This window comes from Takifugu rubripes, chromosome 19 (assembly GCF_901000725.2).
Source record: "Takifugu rubripes chromosome 19, fTakRub1.2, whole genome shotgun sequence".
Classification (NCBI taxonomy): Eukaryota; Metazoa; Chordata; class Actinopteri; order Tetraodontiformes; family Tetraodontidae; genus Takifugu; species Takifugu rubripes.
This window is the reverse complement of record NC_042303.1, coordinates 17,865,076-17,883,039: the sequence shown is the minus strand read 5'-3', so window position 1 is coordinate 17,883,039 and position 17,964 is coordinate 17,865,076. Positions and strand designations below refer to the sequence as shown.

Below are 17,964 nucleotides of genomic sequence, written 5' to 3'. Positions count from 1 at the left end.
TGAAAGCTTTTCACAAAGATCTTTTGAAATGCAAACTACTGCGAGTGGTGACTCCGATAACTGTGAATGTCACATGTTCATGCAAATGTGGCAGCAGCTGAAAATCCCTGTGGTGGTCCTGTTGAACCGGGAATGCTGGGATGTTGTTCTTTTGTAATAATGGATCATTTCTGGGGGGGAATTTGACGGGGTAAAAACCCTCACATTTGCCCAAGTGTGACGGACGCCTTGAAGGTTTGCACGACTGCCAGGACTTCTGAGTGGTTGTGATCAGTGGCTTCTGGTAAAGCACGGCCATCTTAAAGGTTAGACGTTAATGTGTTTTTATTAGTTTGCAGTTCAGAGAGTTTTTCAGTCTAACCTTAAGGTCAGCCGTGTTACGTCCTCTCGTTGCTATAACAGCACTGCACCCTTGGTTATTATTGTCATACGTCAGCCTGTTTTTACATCAGTCACGTGTCACGGAAGCGGGTCGAGCTGTGACAGTGAGAAGTTTTCTGATCGACCCCGGTTTATTGAACGCCGACGTCAGTCACCAGCCATTTAAGAACAAACTGAGAATGTGGCTCCACGCAGCAGGATCATATTTATTACATGTCCTGCTGCGTTTTGTTGCGTTTACATCAAAGCTACTGTGTGTTTCCATTTCATCTCTCTCGTGTCCATCTCGGCTGCATCAGTTCCCACAGAGATGTGATCTGAGCGAGAGATCAGAAGCCAGTTAAAAAGAATATTTGGCTTCATCAACCGACTGCTCCTTGTTGTGGAACTGTGTTGATGTGAGGATCCACATCTAAATTTCATGAGAACCCAGCCCAGAATGCTCAGATATAAGCTGCTGCTACAAAAGCTTCAATACGAATGTCGTGTTATTGATTAAGTGATCACTGGTGACATAACGGGGGCCTGCCCAGGGTTGTGGCGGTGGGTGAATATGGAACATCAACGAAGAACAGACTGTTGCTGAAGGCGTCTGCCAACACATCTGATTCTGTTTGAAGAAACCGGCCGAAAAGAACATAATCCAGCGATCGTAATCTTATACTTGCACAGCTACATTGGATTTCCTGTAGCCACACTTGCCTTTGGCCGGAGCTGTTTAGAAAACTTAATGTGATTTCAAAGTGCTGTTCCAGGATCAGCTCTCAGGCAGCTCTGAGGGAACTGTTCAACAAATCTGTATCATTATTACCGTACTTGCCAGCGACGACCTCTAAAACCCAAATTTCAATCGGACAACTCTGGATTAGACCTAATAATAATTTAATTTAGCGTCACTGAAGCAGGTTGGGCCTCGTTCCTTCTCTCAATGAAGAGCAGAACCCCGATGGGGGCCATAGAAACAGCCCAGCGGAGGATGCTGTGGAGCTGCTGGGGCTGAACCTCAAGGTACCACGGACCAGATGTGGGTGGGTGAAACCTCCCGTTCTGTCCCACAGGGAGCACCGGATGGATCAGCTGACCAAAGCGCTGCTGCGGGCACCTGAAGGAGCTCCGTCATTAACGTAGCTGTGGCAGAAACAGGCTCAGTCCTCTCATGATTTATCATCATAGCTGCTCTTCTCACACCCAGATTAGTGCCTCATTCATGCCAGTTACGCTCTTTACCGGATTAAACCATCTCATGTGGTGACAGAGTTATTTACGCATTGCTGTTCATTTACTGCTACATTCTTCTTGTGTTATTTCCAGGTTAGGCACCTTTGACGACCTGAGTCCGTCTAACAGAAGCTAGTTTGGAAGCCGTTCACAGATGCATCCGCTGAAATGACCGACCGTGTTCACTGACCAGGAAGGTGTTGAGCGAGCGGGTCCGAGGCAGAAGGAAAAGGCCGCTTTGATACTGAACGCTTTAATTAGGCGACAAGGGATGGGAGAGCAGAGGGGCAGGATCAGAGGCCTGGAAAGTGGGGCGGAAAATGTTAACAGATCCATCAATCAAACAAAACATAATCAAATGTAGGTTTTTAAAAATCAAGAGGTTTTGGGAACGCTGTAATCGTCACCTCCGCCAGTGAGCTTAATGTGACCGCTGGCACTTGTTGCCTTTTAGTATAAGAACCCAAAACGTTATGAACAGGTTTTAATGAAATCATTATGGGCCAAGGAAAATAAATTTTGGATGTTCTGGAGGGACTTGGACCATTGATCTTCCAAAGATCAAAGGTGATGATCAAAACTATTGAGCTCTGCTCATAAAGTGACCTACTATGTTACGTAACCTTGTTACAGCTGCCTATACACGCTGAACTATGTGTTTAAGCAACAATGTGTGGGCAGCTGAGCGGCTTGGTGGTCTGAGCTTTGGTTCTAGTCCAGTACATCATCCTCCTGTAAGCTCCTCGTTAAACTTCAACTGACAGCTTCACCACCTTTGGACGTTCACCTTTGACCTTATTCCTCCCGTGTCTTCGTTATCTGAGTTTATTTTCTTCGTAAATGCATTTCAGCTGTAACAACGGTTGGATTTCCCTTTTTATTCATTCTGATATTCACAATGTTTTTTGGATTTCTTTTTTCATGCACCATCTGTGTCCTGGAGCTTTACAGGCGGCCAGTCTGACCCCTGAACAAGCAACAACGCACACACGCCCCCACGCCTCGCTGCTGGTCACCCCCCCTCCCGTCACAGCCTGGGCTGAACCTTCTCCTGCTGTGTCTCTACAGTCGACTGGATCTCTCGGAGTGTGTGCGTGGCTGATACGTGAGGCAGCTCTGAACCTCACAATTACACCTGCACTCAGGTCAGTTGCCCAGACGAAGGTACATCTCTGCTTATTAAAAAGCCAAGATAAAGCTGCCGCTGATGCCACACAGACTCGTGCTTTCATCCCAGGATGGATGAACCAACCATCGGTTCATGCATTTAGCAGTTAGACGTGTTTTGTTGGTTTTAATCTCATCTCAGGTGTTGATCTGTAATACAAGGGCAGACTTCTGATAACAGATGAATTTGCACCATTAGTGTGGGTCTGTGGTGGAGACGAGAGCTGTGGAATTAAACTCCAGGTATCCAAAATGATGCTAGTAGGTCGAAAAATCTTATAACTATGTGATGAGCAATATTTTCAGTTCAAGTAAGTTGATGAGGAACATCAATGACCAGGTTTTGGTTGTGTTTTTCATCATCATCCGGCTTTAAACCCATGTTCAGAACAACTTTTTGCAGCTGCACTGAATGTTTTATGGCCTGGTGTCAGAGGGGAGGAGTACGTGCAGCTTTTTCAAAGGTATGTTCCACGGCTCCTGAAAGGAATCGAGTCTTTGCATCAGTGTTTTGAGCGCTATACAGTCCAACATTCCACATTAGACGCACACTTTCCTCTTCAGTAACATCCCCTTCTTCTTTAAATGATGCTGTTGCTACAGGCAACTGGTGGCATTTCATGTTAGAACCTACAGATTATTGTCCAGGGGGTACTATATTTCGCCTATGATCAATAATAATGTCAGGCTTTTGGGATTATTGTCCACTCGAGATGCCTGGACACATGGTTTCCTGCTCTGAGCTGGTATCTGTCAATCAAATGTGTTTGGAGCCATATGGAAGTCTTTTTGACTAGAGTGAAGCACTGTTCACAAGGGAATCGGCAGCATTTAGTAGCCATGCCAACCAAAGATAACCTCTTATACGCCATCAAAGGGAATGGCCACAGAAAGACGGATTCTCCAGGAGAAACAATCCTGTTCAATGCCACGTAGTTTCCCTCTGCAATCAAATTCTCTGGTCTTGCATGTGGATAATAGAGCGGTTTAAAACGCCACATACGTGGAAAACAAACAAATCCAACAGTGAAAATGACTCCTGCAGCAGTCCACTCACGCAATCCACGTGTGAGGTGCAGCGCACGGATCCGGATACCTGATGGTACTAATCAACCTGAGCTCATCAAAGCCCAGGTGCTCATTTACATTCAGCAGATTTTTCCCTTTAAACTCACACAACCTTTGGTCGGAGCTTCTACCGTATTGTACGATTTAAATTCTGGTCAGGGTGATGGTTTTCTGAAGTCTCGACACGTTTGAAGTGTTGCCGGTTTGACTGTTGTTACCTTTGAGTGGTGCTTTTGCACATGAATCCATAACGAGGGTAGAATCTCCCCAGCTTAGTTATAGTTTGATATAAGCTGCCAATACAACACTAAAACCTACAACCTTTACTTCTCCCTGATTACACTTTGATTTAATATGATCACACCAGACTTGGAGAAGCAAAATTTGAGAATGTCTGGATATCCTCTGCAGCATCATTGAGAGGCTTCACCTCGACTGTGAGGCCGTTTGACTCGGCACGTCGTGTCGCCCGACCATGTGTCAAAAACGTAGCGCGGGATAAACGGCTCGATGCCCGTGACCTCCTGCAGGGCTGCTGAACACAGCTACTGCTGGCTCTGTGTCACACCGAATCTCTTCTGAATCAAACAGCATTTTCTGACCAATTACAATTCCAGAGTCGAGCTGGCTTCCACGCAGGGCTGACATTAATGGCCGCTGAGGGACGAGAGTCCAGCTTCTAATTCTTTTCCCTTGACAGATCAAGTCCTCCCCGACGTGCTAAACATGGAACTCTGCCTTTTCGACTCATTTTGCCACCTGTAACTGCTTCCATAAAGAGCTCAAATTAACATCAGCTTGTCTGAACCAATGCTGCAGTTTTTCAGATCAATGCAGAGCAACCGGCACTCGCCCACTTCTGTGTTGAGCTTAATCTCTGCAGCAAATCAGCTCCATCTGAGTGTGTGTCTCGACTTCCCAGCCGCTGTTATCGGTTATAATCAATCAGAAGTGCTTCTGGGTTTGTGTCGGAGGTAAGTCTCATGGTTATTTCATGGCAGCGACTGTGAAATCAGCCAGCTTTTATTTCCAACCCTGGCACGTAAATCAGAGGTAGGCTCAGATTTTTCACCTTGGAGACGGATGCCACCAAACACTGACGTGCATCCATGCTCTAAACACACAGAATAAAAAGAATTTGACTGAAGGGAAAAACAACCTGAGGATATAGACTCCGGGGGGTCGTCCGTGATCACTGCGAGCGACTCGGATGCTGCTGCAGACTCATCCGACTCTGAAGGCTTTTCACACCTTTCTAGTTCAAACCCGTAATAACATTCTAAGTAAAGTGCAGGCGTTTTTAAATCAAACCGCGTTCTCACATAGGTGGCGGCTGAAGACCAGCTAAGTGCTTTGCTTCCTTTGCAACTGCCTCCTTATGCAACACGTGCTCTCTTACGCCTGATTAATCTGATTGAATTATGGGCTGTTGATTGCCTCCGCCATAACACACATTCAGAGAGCAACACAATTTTCCTGAACCTTATCTCAATTTAGAAAGTTTCCACAAGGACTCGCCATTTCATTCATCCACTCAGCGTATAGACTATGTGATTCAGTGTTTATTGGTAGCATCAGCGGCACAGTTGGTCGTCTGTTAATCAATACCAAATGTCTTTCAGCGTGCAGTTCACGTACACACGCACGTGCTCGGCGTTGTCCGTACATAACATGCTGATTGGTGTGTAATTGCTAAAGAATGCCTGATGAACATTGTGTTAGGTCAGAATATGTTCTGGACAAGCAGTGGTTATACTGAATTGGATAATTTTTGTTTCAATCTGGCTTTTTGTTCAATATTTTAGCATCAATACAAGCAACAGGAAAGCAATTTCATGTTCTAGGCATTGATTTTTAAAATTAGGTGAGTTTTATCACATTTTTGTTTGTTTTTCCTCAGTTGGGAGTTTGATGAGCCAGGATCAGCGTCGGATGGCGTAAATCAATTGCCTGGAAACCCTCACGCAGCAGCACCAACTTGAAGCCGTGATTGTCGTTTTATCCAGAATCAGGAGAGGAGAGGAGAGGAGAGGAGAGGAGAGGAGAGGAGAGGAGAGGAGAGGAGAGGAGAGGAGAGGAGAGGAGAGGAGAGGAGAGGAGGAGAGGAGAGGAGAGGAGAGGAGAGGAGAGGAGAGGAGAGGAGAGGAGAGGAGAGGAGAGGAGAGGAGAGGAGAGGAGAGGAGAGGAGAGGAGAGGAGAGGAGAGGAGAGGAGAGGAGAGGAGAGGAGAGGAGAGGAGAGGAGAGGAGAGGAGAGGAGAGGAGCCGAGCCGAGCCGAGCCGAGCCGAGCCGAGCCGAGCCGAGCCGAGCCGAGCCGAGCCGAGCCGAGCCGAGCCGAGCCGAGCCGAGCCGAGCCGAGCCGAGCCGAGCCGAGCCGAGCCGAGTCCTGCTTAAGGTTTCTCCCTGTTAAAGGGGAGTTTTTCCTACTGATTATTGATTATTCTAAAGGTAAGCCTATGTCATCTCCAGGTATAGTGAATGTAGGTATGTAGGAAATTTATTTTTTCACTTGTACCAACGAATGGATGGAAGTCAAGTTGTGGGAAACTTCATTGTCAGAGGATAAAATGTTTCTGCAGGTTGTCGTCAGATGAGGGAATAAACGTGTTTGGGGTTTTTTGTGGGGTGGAGATCAGCATGCTGTTATTATGGTTTGGTTTGTTCCCTGAAAATCAGTCAGGAAAGAAGGAAACCAAATGGCTGAAGTTGATCATAATCATAAATGCCACATCGGCTCGACACGGTTCCTCTCGTCACCAAATCGACCACCGTAGTTATTTCGTGTGTAGTTTTTCTGCCCCCCCTCCGCATTCATCTACAGGTATCGCCGCCTTCAGAGCTGCATGCTGACCTACTGACCTCCGACCCCGCTGACCCACTCAACTCGACTCTACCGGCAGCTTATTTTAATTAATATAATGTATTTCTGTATGTTCTATCTATTCTCTCCTCTACCTGTCCTCCCCCTCACCTCTCTCTACCCAGCCCCCCCTCTCCTCCCCCCCCCCATCAGCAGGAGGGTCCCCCTACATGAGCCTGGTCCTGCTCAAGGTTTCTTCCTGTTAAAGGGGAGTTTTTCCTGCCACTGTTGCTTGTTGGGGGTCAGGCCCTGGGATTCTGGAAAGCGCCTAGAAACAATTTTGATTGTAACAGATGCTATAGAAATAAAAATCGATTGATTGATTGAGGTTTGTGGTTATTATAAAAAGAAAGTATAAAAAGTGGAAATTTTTCCTCTCAACATGCCAATAGGAGAACTTCCGGCCATCACTTTCAGTCGACTGTGTTTCACCATTGGTAAAAGTAAAATTAGGTTGTTTTTTGGGTTTTTTTTGAGTTGTGGTGACAAAAAAAACCTGATATTTGAAGTGAAATGAAAGCTTCTCTTTAGAGAGGCAGGAAAGGTCAGAGCTGTTTATTTGGCAGTTCCTCAAAGATCTTTAAGGCTTTAAGAGGAGTAAACATGGTGTAACATTTAACAAAGAACATCTTTCTCCAAATATGAAGACGTTTATTTTATTTTCCACAGAAAACTTTACAGAAAACTGACCATATTCATTTATTTGACATACATGTGGTTATTTACATCACAAACAGAATCATCTCAATGGACAAACACATTTGAGCTACATATTCACACATTTCCCGCCCCAAAAAACAGAATAAATATAAATTATAAGGAGAAAACATTCATGTTTCTTTTATTAAATCCCACTAAATTTTAAATGAATTAAATTTATTGGTGCTTTTTTTTTAACAGAACATATGGATGATACATACATAGAGATATTAACGCCACCTTAAGACATTTGAGACTTTATGAATGAGGATTAAATCAATCAAACCCTGTTAGAGGATCATGATCAATATGTATCTTCTCCAGAACGAGATGGAATGAACCCAGTGATCCACAAGGCTCCTCGAGGTAAATGCTTTCCTGTTTTTACAGGAATTTATGCACACACACACACACACACACACACCCCAGAAGTGATGCCTTTGGCTAAATGCTAATGTCCCAGCACAACCACAATGACCAAATATTTATAGACTGGCGCCATCACAAGCAGAGACAGAGGAACAGGTGTATTATTTATTACTTCTCACACATCTGCACTGCCAACACCTCTGAGGTTGACAGATGTTGTGACTACACTATGTTTACTCACTGATATTTACATTTTTTAAGCAGCGCTAAACTCAAAGCATCGCTGAGGATGAAGGGAACGCCATAAGTTTTGCAGGGTTCACTCTGAATTATCACCCGAAAATTGGAATCACGTGCAAGATTTGAGTCAATTCTGCTTTCCAACCCTCCTCTGCAGGTGAAGTCGTTCTCACCTGCAGTCTGACAGGCTCTTTAGACTGATGTACATGGAGCTGACCATGGTGGCCTCCTCCTGGATGGATTCGTTCAGATCGGGCTGAGCTTCACACATCAGGCTCAGCAGCCCGTTGGGCAGCTTCCCGTTGAACAGCAGGTAGATGCAGGGGTTTGCGCAACTGTTCAGACTCGCCAGCAGCATCAAGATGGTGAAGGTAGCAGCTGGAAATGATGGAAGCAGAAATAGAATTGGAGTTTACAGACTCATATGTCGTGTTTACTGTACGGAGGCAAAACTGCAAATAACGCCAGAACCAATTATTTAAGTTTATTTTCGAATATTTTGAATGTACAAATGAACTCCGAGCTGAAGCGCGTTATTGAACATTTTCATTTAAGTGGGGAAAACAGAACACGCCAACATATTGGTCTTACTGTGAGTGGGCGCCTCGTCGTCCCAGACGGACCAGAGCTGCACGGTGAAGAACGGCGCCCAGCAGATGACGTAAGCCACCACAATGACCACGGTCATTTTTAAAGTCTTCACCCTGGCTTTGGACACTCCAGCCACGTTACTCGCCCTGGAGGAAGGCGGCCTGCTGACCACCTCTCCATTGTGGTGCGTCTTCATGTGGAAGTTGAGGTTCACGGTGCGGCAGATGCGCACTTGGCACACGGTCACCGTGAGAATTGGCAGGACGAAAATCACCAGAGTCGTCCAGGTCACGTAGGTCCTCAGTCCCCACGGCTTGATGAACTGCGCCCAGCAGTCGTACACCCCTGGGGCCACCTCAACTCTAGAGAAGATGAAGATCTGCGGGAGGCTGCCGACGAGAGAGACGCACCACGCCGCGCACACCGGACCGTTGCAGCGCGCGCGGCGCTTCTGAAAAGTCACCATCGGTTTGCAGATGGCTTGATATCGGTCAATCGTCATCGCCACGATCATATAAGTGGATGCAAACATCCCGACCACCTGCAGGTACTTCACCAGGCGACACAACACATCCGGTCCGACGAATCGGTCGGTGACGTCCCACATGAGCTGCGGGCAAACTTGGAAGAAGGTGACGACAAGATCGGCCACGCAGAGGTGGAAAACGAAGACGCGCATCCTGGAGAGCTGCTTCCGGCGCTTCCACAGCACCAAGAGGACACCGAGGTTCAGGATCCCTGCGGTGATGAAGATGATGGAGAGGAGGGCTATCTCCACCTGAGCCAGACGCTCGTCCCGCGGTTGGTCTCCATAAAGAGCGTCCTCCCCGGAGCCGTTACTGCTGTTTAAACAGGCCATTTTGTCAATCAAGTACACTAGGATGGATTCCTGAAGGACTGCAGGGGGTTACTCCTACTGACAACATCAGGGTAAAAAAAACCCCCACAGAGTAATTCCAGGAGGGTCCACATGCAGTGAGCAACAAGTGTGCACAACCAGCAGAGAGGGGTTTTATACCCAGAGAAGGAGGAGCAACCTGCACACCAGCGCAACACATTCTCAGACACAAGGATGTGAAGGGGGGAAAAATTAGGTTTTTACTCTGCAGCATAAATTCAGAACTCCTTTTTACAAGATATTTTCTTCACAGAACAAAATTGGGAGAACCTTTGAAAAGAAAAGTCACCCCCCCCCGCATCAAATAAATGAAAATATGCTTTTCATGGGTACTCAATTGACATGCACGCCGTTCTTTTGTGCATCCAGCAATCCCCATCGAGTCCTGCTGAGACACTTTAATCACTGAATTCGTCAGACACAGCCCTCAGTAATTACACCTAATGAAAGCAGTCAAAGTGCTGGAGAAACAGGCTCTTATGCGGCTGCCCACGCGCCCGCATCAGTTCAACGCTGAGCAACACCTGCGGGGTCAGCGCCCACTTGTTGCCTTTCAACTCTTCACATAAGAGAGGAGTTCATCTTTGTCCATCCGGTATCGGCTTTTCTTCCAGACCTCGCGGAGCTGCTGCAGGGTGGAGCCGATCTCCTTCCCTGACGTGATGCCCATTCTCCTCAGATCGTGGCCGTTGACGGGAAAGCGAGGGATGGACCACCTGCTGAGCTCCGCCAGCAGCTTCTGCTCACCCTGGTACTTCAGTAGCTCACACACTCTATTCTGGTTATCCAGCTCCCGGCTCTGAAAAGTGTTTATGGTGTCTGGATTAAAATCTAAAAACAGGAAGTTTCAACTTTTATATCACACACACACACACACACACACTCTGATATTAAACACTCTGCTGATCTGCTTTGTACTCAGAAAACATGTTAGTAAAAACCTTTTATTATAATTGTGAATAAACGGTCCAGTTATGGAGGTACATGTTAACACCTGTTACTTAAAAGCTATGAAGCTTTCAGTTACATCTTAGATGAGCTAAGAAAAAAAAAGGTCTGGTCTATATTTGTACCAAATATAAAAAAACTGCTCTTAATTTAGTCTGCAGCTAAGAATTTGGACTTTTGTTGCCTAAGAAATTGTGTTTTTAGGCCTGGTTTTAAATAAATACTTTGCTTTATAAAGATATGGTATAAATGTATAAATGAAATGGATCAGATGATTTAGGAGACTTCAATTAGAGACTGGAGAAACAAGCAGTTTTTCACTTACGTCAATAATAAAATCTTTGAAGGGCTTCAGGCTGTCGAGCTCATCTGGGTTTTTCTGAAGCTCCCGTCTGTACCTGACCAGGAACAGCGCCAGGTTCTTCTCCTCTCTGGACACCTTTAGCCGGAGATCCATCTTCTCCACCTCCTCTGGACTATGGAGCAGAGACGCCAGGATGGTCATGGGTTTGGGAGCGTGCTCGTTGGCGTTTCTCCACACTCGCTTCATCTCTTCAATGTCGCCATCTTGAGGTAAACCTGCGCAACAGCAGCAGAGAAGAGTTTCATGGCAGCTCCAGAGACCCAAAGAAATCCTGTGGAACATAATGAAACAGCAGTGAATCTGTCTCATCTCTGAGGTCAAATATATCTTTTTATGTTTCACAACAGGCCCATTACTAAATATTGATACTACTGAAGTCAAATTTTCGTAAACATGACATCAAATCGTGCTCCATTAAATAAACACTTCAACGTCAAATTGTGCATTTGCCTTTCTCCCCTCAAATGGTGACCAGGATTTATCCAAATGTTTATTTTTGATTAAGTCAAATTTTACCTTATTCATTTTTAGTGCGCTTGTTTTGACCCTGACCTGGCCTCCTACTTACCCATGTACTGAGCCAGCTCCAGACTATACATCAGCTCCAGCAGGTGAGCGGCGTGATTACCGACCACCATCTTCTTTAATTCCACCCAAATTCGTTCTCCTGATATAGATGCCAGCCCACAGCCATTTTCTCTAATGGCCTTCAGTGTCTCGGGTTCATGGTCACCAGGATCCAGAGCCACGCGGCCGTAGAACCTGCAAGAAAAGGCAATGAAACGCTAAATCCAATAAACCAGAGGTGACCCATCGTCAAAGTATTCACAGCTGACAATATAATAAATATAATAAGACTGCAGAATTGCTCACACTCTTTTACCCATCAGGCCACTAAAACATTTTGTGGACTACTCTTTAAAAAAATAATTTTTTTTGAATAAACAGTGGCTTTAAGGTGTTAATAGTTTTTGTGATAATTATGAACTCACCTGAAATAACGCAGAATACGGAGGTAGTCTTCTTGGATCCTTTCTACAGCACTTCCAACAAACCGAACTTTACGCTTCTGCAGGTCTTCATACCCTTGGAAGTAGTCGTATAATGTGCCGTCCAGTGCTGAAATGATTGATTTCATCAATTTAGAGCAACAACCCCCCCCAAGCACATCAGAGCTGATAAGATAGCTCATTGAGTGGGAGATCAATAGAAAAAATACCTAAAAACATGGAATTGATGGTGAGGTCTCTGCGTTCAGCATCTTTCTGCCAGTCAGTGGTGAATTCTACCTCTGCATGCCGACCGTCTGTCTGGACATCTACTCGCAAAGTGGTCACCTCAAAGTTCTCATCGTGGAGCTGTGAAAGAAAGAAGAAAATAGGCAGATAATAAAAATCTGCAAAGTTAATGAATTTTAAGACGGTAAATAAACCTTTGTGGTAGACTGATGACTGAAATCCTCCAGTTACACTAAATTATACTATTAATAACTATTCTCATCGAAGAAAGACTGGTTTTATTGACAAATGAGGAAAAACTGCTATACAGTGATCCCTCGCTATATCGCGTTTCATCTTTCACGGCTTCGCTGCTTCACGGATTTTTTTTGCGAGTCGTTCATTGCAGTTCTCAAATATAATCGAAGGTGGCATATCCGTTTATAAAAATCTTCTTGCTCAGAAAAAGAAAGAGCGCCAACAACTACCCATAACAATGTTCTTCTCTCGGAGAAAGACTCCTGCGCCTTCAGTAGAAACAGACGCTCCAGCGGAGCGGAGTCAGGACGAAGAGGCACAGCTGGGACTGGGAAATACGCCAGTGACAATGTTTCCAACCTTGTATTACTATATTAAAATTATTGTTTTAAACAAATTTTGGGCTTTAAAACAGGTTTTGATTTTTGGTTTCATTCTATAGTTCAGTATTGCATTGTAAAATAATAATAATTTTAAAAAAAGCTGACTACTTCACGGATTTCACTTTTCGCGTGTTATTTTTGGAACGCAACTCCCGCGATAAACGAGGGATCACTGTATTCCACAATTCTCCATTATAAACTAATTTTACATTAGCTAGTGTGACTATAAATTATAGATTAAACTACTGTGCCATTTGGGTATTATTCTAAGGAATGAAAAGATAGAAAAATAAACAATGTCAAGGAAAATCTAGAGAAACTTAAATAGATTCACTTAAATAGCCTCTTACTCTTGCTGTAATTGTCCCATGTTTCTCTCCTTTGTTATTGATCATCCTGATCCCGGCGCTTTGGAACATGCGTTTCATCTCCTCTGGGGTGGCCGTGGTGGCAAAGTCCACATCCTCAGGTCTCTTCCCAGACAGCAGGTCACGGACAGCACCTCCAGCTATCCTCAGCTCATGCTGGTGCTTCCCAAACAACTCTGGAAGATACAAGTGCAGGAATCAAGCTATAAATTATGATCTGCAGGAAGAACCAACGTCACCAGAACAATCCAACCTTCTTATTGTGAAACCACAAACTCACACTTCACTAAGAAACACCTGAGTATAGATTGTTCAAAATCTACTTGAGCTGGTGTGGTATTTATCCTTCAAGCAAGGTCAACCTTGCCCGACACAACACAAGCACAACAGGCGTATCAAAGCTGCGAGTCACCTGCTAATCCATTCAGCCCATCGGTGAACAGCGACTGGAACTCACTGGTCTTCAACTGCATTGTAAAGAGTCTTCTCCAACAAAAACCTGATCGCGCAGTCACATGTGAACGCAACAACTTGCTCCACATCTGTAAAAACAACAAAAACCCACTCTTTGTTGTTTGTCTCTCACGAAGCTAACACGCTTGTGAAACCACGCCTGCGACCTTTCATCGCTGTTTCAACATACCAGCGTTAAAGCAACGTTAACGCGTCATGGCCAACAACACTAACGCATCACTAACAACTGGCGGGAGTCTTAAAGAGACGACTTTTCTGAAATTTCAACTCATTCGCTGTTTTTAACACGCAAACGTGCCGCAGTGAGGATGAACATGAAGACATACGTGAAGTCTTCCGGTCACGTGAGGATGCTAGCCAATAGTGTGCTCTGTCGTGAAGTTTCGTACGAGGGGCGTGGTTATAGCTTCTCGCGAGACCCGGAAGCTGTGGAGCTCCTGTCCCAGAGACGGTCGGAATTTTTAAAGCGGCTTTTCTGCACCGTTTACTGTCAAATTAATCACCCGAAGCAAATGGCCAAAGTGGAGCTGACGCCACTCAGAGCCTGGGACGACTTCTTCCCGGGCTGGGAAAGATTTGCTAAGCCAGATACAAAAGATGTGGCGAAATGGAACAACCGAATTGTCAACAACCTGCTTTATTATCAGACTAATTATTTGGTTTCTGCTGTCGCTATTTTCCTAGTTGTCGGGTAAGTTAAACTGGATTTTCACATCAACAGAGCAGCATTAATGCGCACTTAGTATTTCACTTTTCAAGTCCGTCTAACTTATTGTGAAGATACAGTATAGACGCGTGTTTGACTCAGGATACTGACACGAGATGTCTACAGTTTAAAAACATTTAAAGAGTTTTTTGCACCACTAGTGACAGACTGCTAGTTTTCCATACATGGTAGAATCACTCAGGATTAGTCTCAGGCCCTGGCTGTCCTGTCGGAAATATCCTGGCTTTAGCTGACACTTTGTTCCATCTAAAGCCCATCTTACTAAAAATAGTGATGCCCTGTCATGATCTGAGCTGTATGATGACATATTGTTGTCATGGTCACTAAGGCCTTTGACCTGCCTGCCAAGTCAGCTGTTGCACTACAGGTTGCCTAACTGTGAGGGGGGAATCACGCTTTAGCCCTAATTAGGTGATTAATCAGGGATCTACACAGACATCTTAATCAGGGATCGCATCATTTATGGATCTGACAGAACCACAGTTTGACCCGACAGGTCAGGTGAGGTCAGACTTGTTAACATCGTTTTCCTGATAAGTTTTTTCTTTGTGCACAGGTCTGACAAATAAAGTGCCTGATGCTATTATCCCCCATTTATACTATTATTGGGGATTTCTCAGGGTATTCTGTGAAATAAAGTAATAATACATAAAGAAAAAACATCCCTTTGTGACTCTGTTAAAGACAGGCATTGGAAAATGGATGGACAGATATAAAGTACTTGTTTTAACTTTGACTCCTTTTATTGATTTCTTTAATTCCTTCAATTTGGGAGTGTTTTGAGTCTACATGAATCTCTATTTGTTTTTGTAGTAACCCAAGGTGGCCACTGGGCCGCGCCAGTTGACCAGTCTCAGTGTGCGTGTGCGCGCGTGTGTGCCAGATCTGACAGCCGTGTCGCTGCCCTGCAGGTTCCTGAACCCCCTGGGGATGTTTACAGCCATGGCTGTGGTGTCGGCCATCTTCCTGGGCTCAGTGTGGGCCGGAGAGAACCGGGCCGTGATCAACAACTTTAAGAGGCACAACCCCACAGCCTTTGTGTTCCTCATCATGGTGGCCAGTTACATCTTGATCTCTCTGCTGGGGAGCGTCATGGTTTTTATGTCTGCAATCACCTTCCCCCTCGCTTGTAAGTTCAAAAGGTTCAATGCTGCAGAATAGAAAAAGAAAAGAATTTGGGTGAAGGAAATAAGCTCCGCTAAATGAATCAGCGACTTATGCTTTTTTAAATTGTGTATTCGTTGCAGCACTTGAGGTTTTTAGAAATCAAACACATATCGTCACGCCCATATTTCAAAGTTTTGGGCTGAAGAATGTGACATGTTGGCTTGAGGTTTGAAACGTTGCTTTGACGCCTGTTTTCCAGGCATATTTGCACACGCATCGTTTCGCCTGCGCAACATGAAGAATAAACTGGAGAACAAGATTGAAGGAGCGGGACTGAAGAGGTCACCCATGGGCATCCTCCTGGAGGCCTTGGGACAACACGAGGAGGGCTTTCAGAAGATCCAGAGCTTTCTGGAGGGAAAACTGAAGGAATGATCGGACCTGGAAAAAAGCGAATCTTTGTCTGGAATCTGGAATTTCTTCTTGGATGTATCAGGATTTTTTGAATCTTTTAGCTTTAAACTCTGAACTTTGACCCTGTTTGGCTGTGTGTTCCTGCGCAGGAAAAGCTTCTAATCCAAAGGGCTTCAGGTTTACCTCAGGGTATCTGTCACTCCACCCAGAACTTGTCGGGGCACTTTTCTTTCACAGTGACGGTGAATGTTAGCACTCTGCTATGCAGTCGGTCCATGTTCCTGCACACATGGGAGTCTTTCCTTGACTTAAAATCTGCCTTCAATCAGCCTCTGCAATGGCTCTGAAGGCAATGAAAGGCAAAGGTTGCTCGCCATAAAGGTCTCCCGAGCTGTTGTCCAGGAGGGGTTGTTACACGTTTTTATTTTATCTCACCTCATCATGCCAATAAATAGAGCCATACAAAAGAAAAAGTCTGGCTTCGTCTCAAGTCTTGAAGTAAATGCGACTCCAAAGTCTGACGTGAGTCATTGTGTCAATATTTAAAATGAGGCTTCAAAGCGGCGAAGCCTTCACCCAGGCTATCAGGGTTCCTGCTCGTGACAGTGGCCCCTGGGTGACGGATTGGCTGATCAATGAGCTGCTGCTAAAGAGCTGCGCTGGAGTCAGCTGCCTTCTACTTAGTCAGCAATTTCTGTCTGTCTGGGTTGTACTTTAATAGACTTCATTAAGACCTTTTTGGGAAGAGACCCTTTTTGTTTTGTTGATTGAAGGTGTATAAAGATTAGTAGAAACATGACAGATAGGTATGAACAAGTATGGTGATCTAAAAGTAGCTTTTCCTCTAAAATCCATACCATAACAATGGAAGAAGAGCTCTCTAGTCCAGTGTTTCAACAAGTCTCCTGTTTAACTCGCACTTTCCTCACAATAGTGCAGAGCTGATTTATGCTTCATCTCCATCCTTACTGTGAATCCTGGAGCGGCAAACACAAGCAGGGACAGTAATAAAGATGATTTAAGTTGCGTCTCCCTGAGCAGAACAGGACACAGCACGTGCATGCTGCTGCACACAGCAGATACATATTTCTGTCATCGGTGCAAATGCGATCCAGGAAGTGCTGCAGCAAATAAATCATCCTTTATTTGGGAGCGAATGAACTGTTTTTGACTATGGTTCTGGCACATCCTGAAAGTTTCCATCAGTGATGCTTCTCCATGTATCACTTCTGCCTGTGCTGCCTTTGATTTCTTACTTTACGTTGGTTTGTTGGGAACATTCAGATAGCCTTTTAAGGCTATGCTAATGAGCTAGCTTCATAATTCAGAGCCAGATGCAAATGATTCAGCTGCTCAGTCCTCATGTTGACAGTTGCAAACCTTTGTGGACTTAAAAATATGTCTCTTTTCTTACGTGGAATATTCCTAAAGTTACGTTTGGCTTTGAAGAATCGTGTTCTTGAGTTCCGGCTTCCAGTGTGGAGGACATTAGTTGCCTATTTACACATCCAGCAGACGCAGAGCAAACAGCCGAGCTGACTAGATTTTCTTCTTGCTGGTTTTAGAGTTGAAGCTGCAGAAACCGAAGCTAATGTGTGGACTCAAGTGTTTTCAATCCCGTGTTCATTTAAAAATGCAGATTTGTGAAACCTGAACCTCGGAGGAATGTAAAAAAAAACTACTCTCTGCATGCAGTTCTGAACGTGTCTGTTGAGGATAAAGCGTACAGGAGCCCATTGTTTAGGCAGCCAAGTGTCAACTGGAACAGCTTCGCCTGATGTCTGTCTGCAGCTGGTATTAAACAGCAAACGCAGAGGCCGAGGGAGACAGCTGGACTGGATACGAACCCCCCCCCCCCCCTGTGGCTCGTAAAGCTGAGGAGGTAGAAGTGTCGGACGCCTCCTTTGAGCTTGAGCCAGAAGCACAACACCGGGGTTAACCGCGAATTCAGTCCTCTTAAAGACGTAAGCAGCCACAGGGAGAACGTGAAGAGGCAGAAAACACCCAGGAAGGGAAAGAGGTGAAAGGTTGTGGCGACACCTATGGGGGGGGGGGGGGCTGTGTCACAGTCCTGCGTTCCATAAATGGCTGTGGAGATGTTTACGTGCAAAAAACCACCAGCTTGTCTTTTACGTGCGGTAAAGAACAGGTTATAGCCCTTCCAGGGTGTGCCAAGGTTTAAAGACTGGTTAGGTCACTTTACAGCGTGAAGTC

General features: G+C 45.2%; 3 protein-coding genes across 6 annotated transcripts; 1 reads left to right on the top strand and 2 right to left on the bottom strand.

Annotated features, from left to right (window-relative positions):
* Nucleotides 1–7,237: 7,237 nt before the first annotated feature.
* Nucleotides 7,238–9,556, bottom strand: avpr2b.1 (arginine vasopressin receptor 2b, tandem duplicate, 1). Of its 2 annotated transcripts, XM_029826244.1 has the most exons (3): nt 8,593–9,556; nt 8,175–8,379; nt 7,238–7,770 (listed from the first exon to the last, which is right to left on the bottom strand). In XM_029826244.1, the coding sequence occupies exons 1-3, from the start codon at nt 9,449–9,451 to the stop codon at nt 7,683–7,685; spliced, it is 1,152 nt and encodes a 383-aa protein (XP_029682104.1). In that variant the 5' UTR covers nt 9,452–9,556; the 3' UTR covers nt 7,238–7,682. The 2 variants fall into 2 exon arrangements, with proteins under 2 accessions (XP_029682104.1, XP_011612706.2); XM_011614404.2 differs by having other exon boundaries at nt 7,238–8,379.
* Nucleotides 9,557–9,667: 111 nt separating this feature from the next.
* trnt1 (tRNA nucleotidyl transferase, CCA-adding, 1) lies at nt 9,668–13,870 on the bottom strand. Of its 3 annotated transcripts, none has more exons than XM_011614398.2 (8): nt 13,829–13,870; nt 13,441–13,570; nt 13,011–13,204; nt 12,022–12,160; nt 11,795–11,921; nt 11,371–11,564; nt 10,764–11,017; nt 9,668–10,289 (listed from the first exon to the last, which is right to left on the bottom strand). In XM_011614398.2, the coding sequence occupies exons 2-8, from the start codon at nt 13,568–13,570 to the stop codon at nt 10,044–10,046; spliced, it is 1,284 nt and encodes a 427-aa protein (XP_011612700.2). In that variant the 5' UTR covers nt 13,829–13,870; the 3' UTR covers nt 9,668–10,043. The 3 variants fall into 3 exon arrangements, with proteins under 3 accessions (XP_011612700.2, XP_011612699.2, XP_011612697.2); XM_011614397.2 differs by lacking the exon at nt 13,829–13,870 and adding an exon at nt 13,672–13,822; XM_011614395.2 differs by lacking the exon at nt 13,829–13,870 and having other exon boundaries at nt 13,441–13,822.
* Nucleotides 13,871–13,917: 47 nt separating this feature from the next.
* arl6ip5a (ADP-ribosylation factor-like 6 interacting protein 5a) lies at nt 13,918–15,773 on the top strand. The gene is made up of 3 exons (XM_003973752.3): nt 13,918–14,193; nt 15,141–15,358; nt 15,596–15,773. Exons 1-3 carry the CDS (start codon nt 14,015–14,017, stop codon nt 15,769–15,771), a joined length of 573 nt encoding a protein of 190 aa, XP_003973801.1. The 5' UTR covers nt 13,918–14,014; the 3' UTR covers nt 15,772–15,773.
* The last annotated feature ends 2,191 nt before the right edge of the window (nt 15,774–17,964 follow it).

Excerpts from the sequence above, each read along its gene's own strand:
- avpr2b.1 (XM_029826244.1), bottom strand. The coding sequence starts at position 9,451 with ATGGCCTGTTTAAACAGCAGTAACGGCTCCGGGGAGGACGCTCTTTAT. Across the intron at positions 8,380-8,592 it reads CGACGAGGCGCCCACTCACA|CTGCTACCTTCACCATCTTG; the intron begins GTAAGACCAATA and ends CATCATTTCCAG. Across the intron at positions 7,771-8,174 it reads AAGAGCCTGTCAGACTGCAG|GAAAGCATTTACCTCGAGGA; the intron begins GTGAGAACGACT and ends CTGTAAAAACAG.
- trnt1 (XM_011614398.2), bottom strand. The coding sequence starts at position 13,570 with ATGTGGAGCAAGTTGTTGCGTTCACATGTGACTGCGCGATCAGGTTTT. Across the intron at positions 12,161-13,010 it reads ATGGGACAATTACAGCAAGA|CTCCACGATGAGAACTTTGA; the intron begins GTAAGAGGCTAT and ends TTTCTTTCACAG. Across the intron at positions 11,018-11,370 it reads GGAGCTGGCTCAGTACATGG|GTTTACCTCAAGATGGCGAC; the intron begins GTAAGTAGGAGG and ends GCTGTTGCGCAG.
- arl6ip5a (XM_003973752.3), top strand. The coding sequence starts at position 14,015 with ATGGCCAAAGTGGAGCTGACGCCACTCAGAGCCTGGGACGACTTCTTC. Across the intron at positions 14,194-15,140 it reads GCTATTTTCCTAGTTGTCGG|GTTCCTGAACCCCCTGGGGA; the intron begins GTAAGTTAAACT and ends GCTGCCCTGCAG. Across the intron at positions 15,359-15,595 it reads AATCACCTTCCCCCTCGCTT|GCATATTTGCACACGCATCG; the intron begins GTAAGTTCAAAA and ends CCTGTTTTCCAG.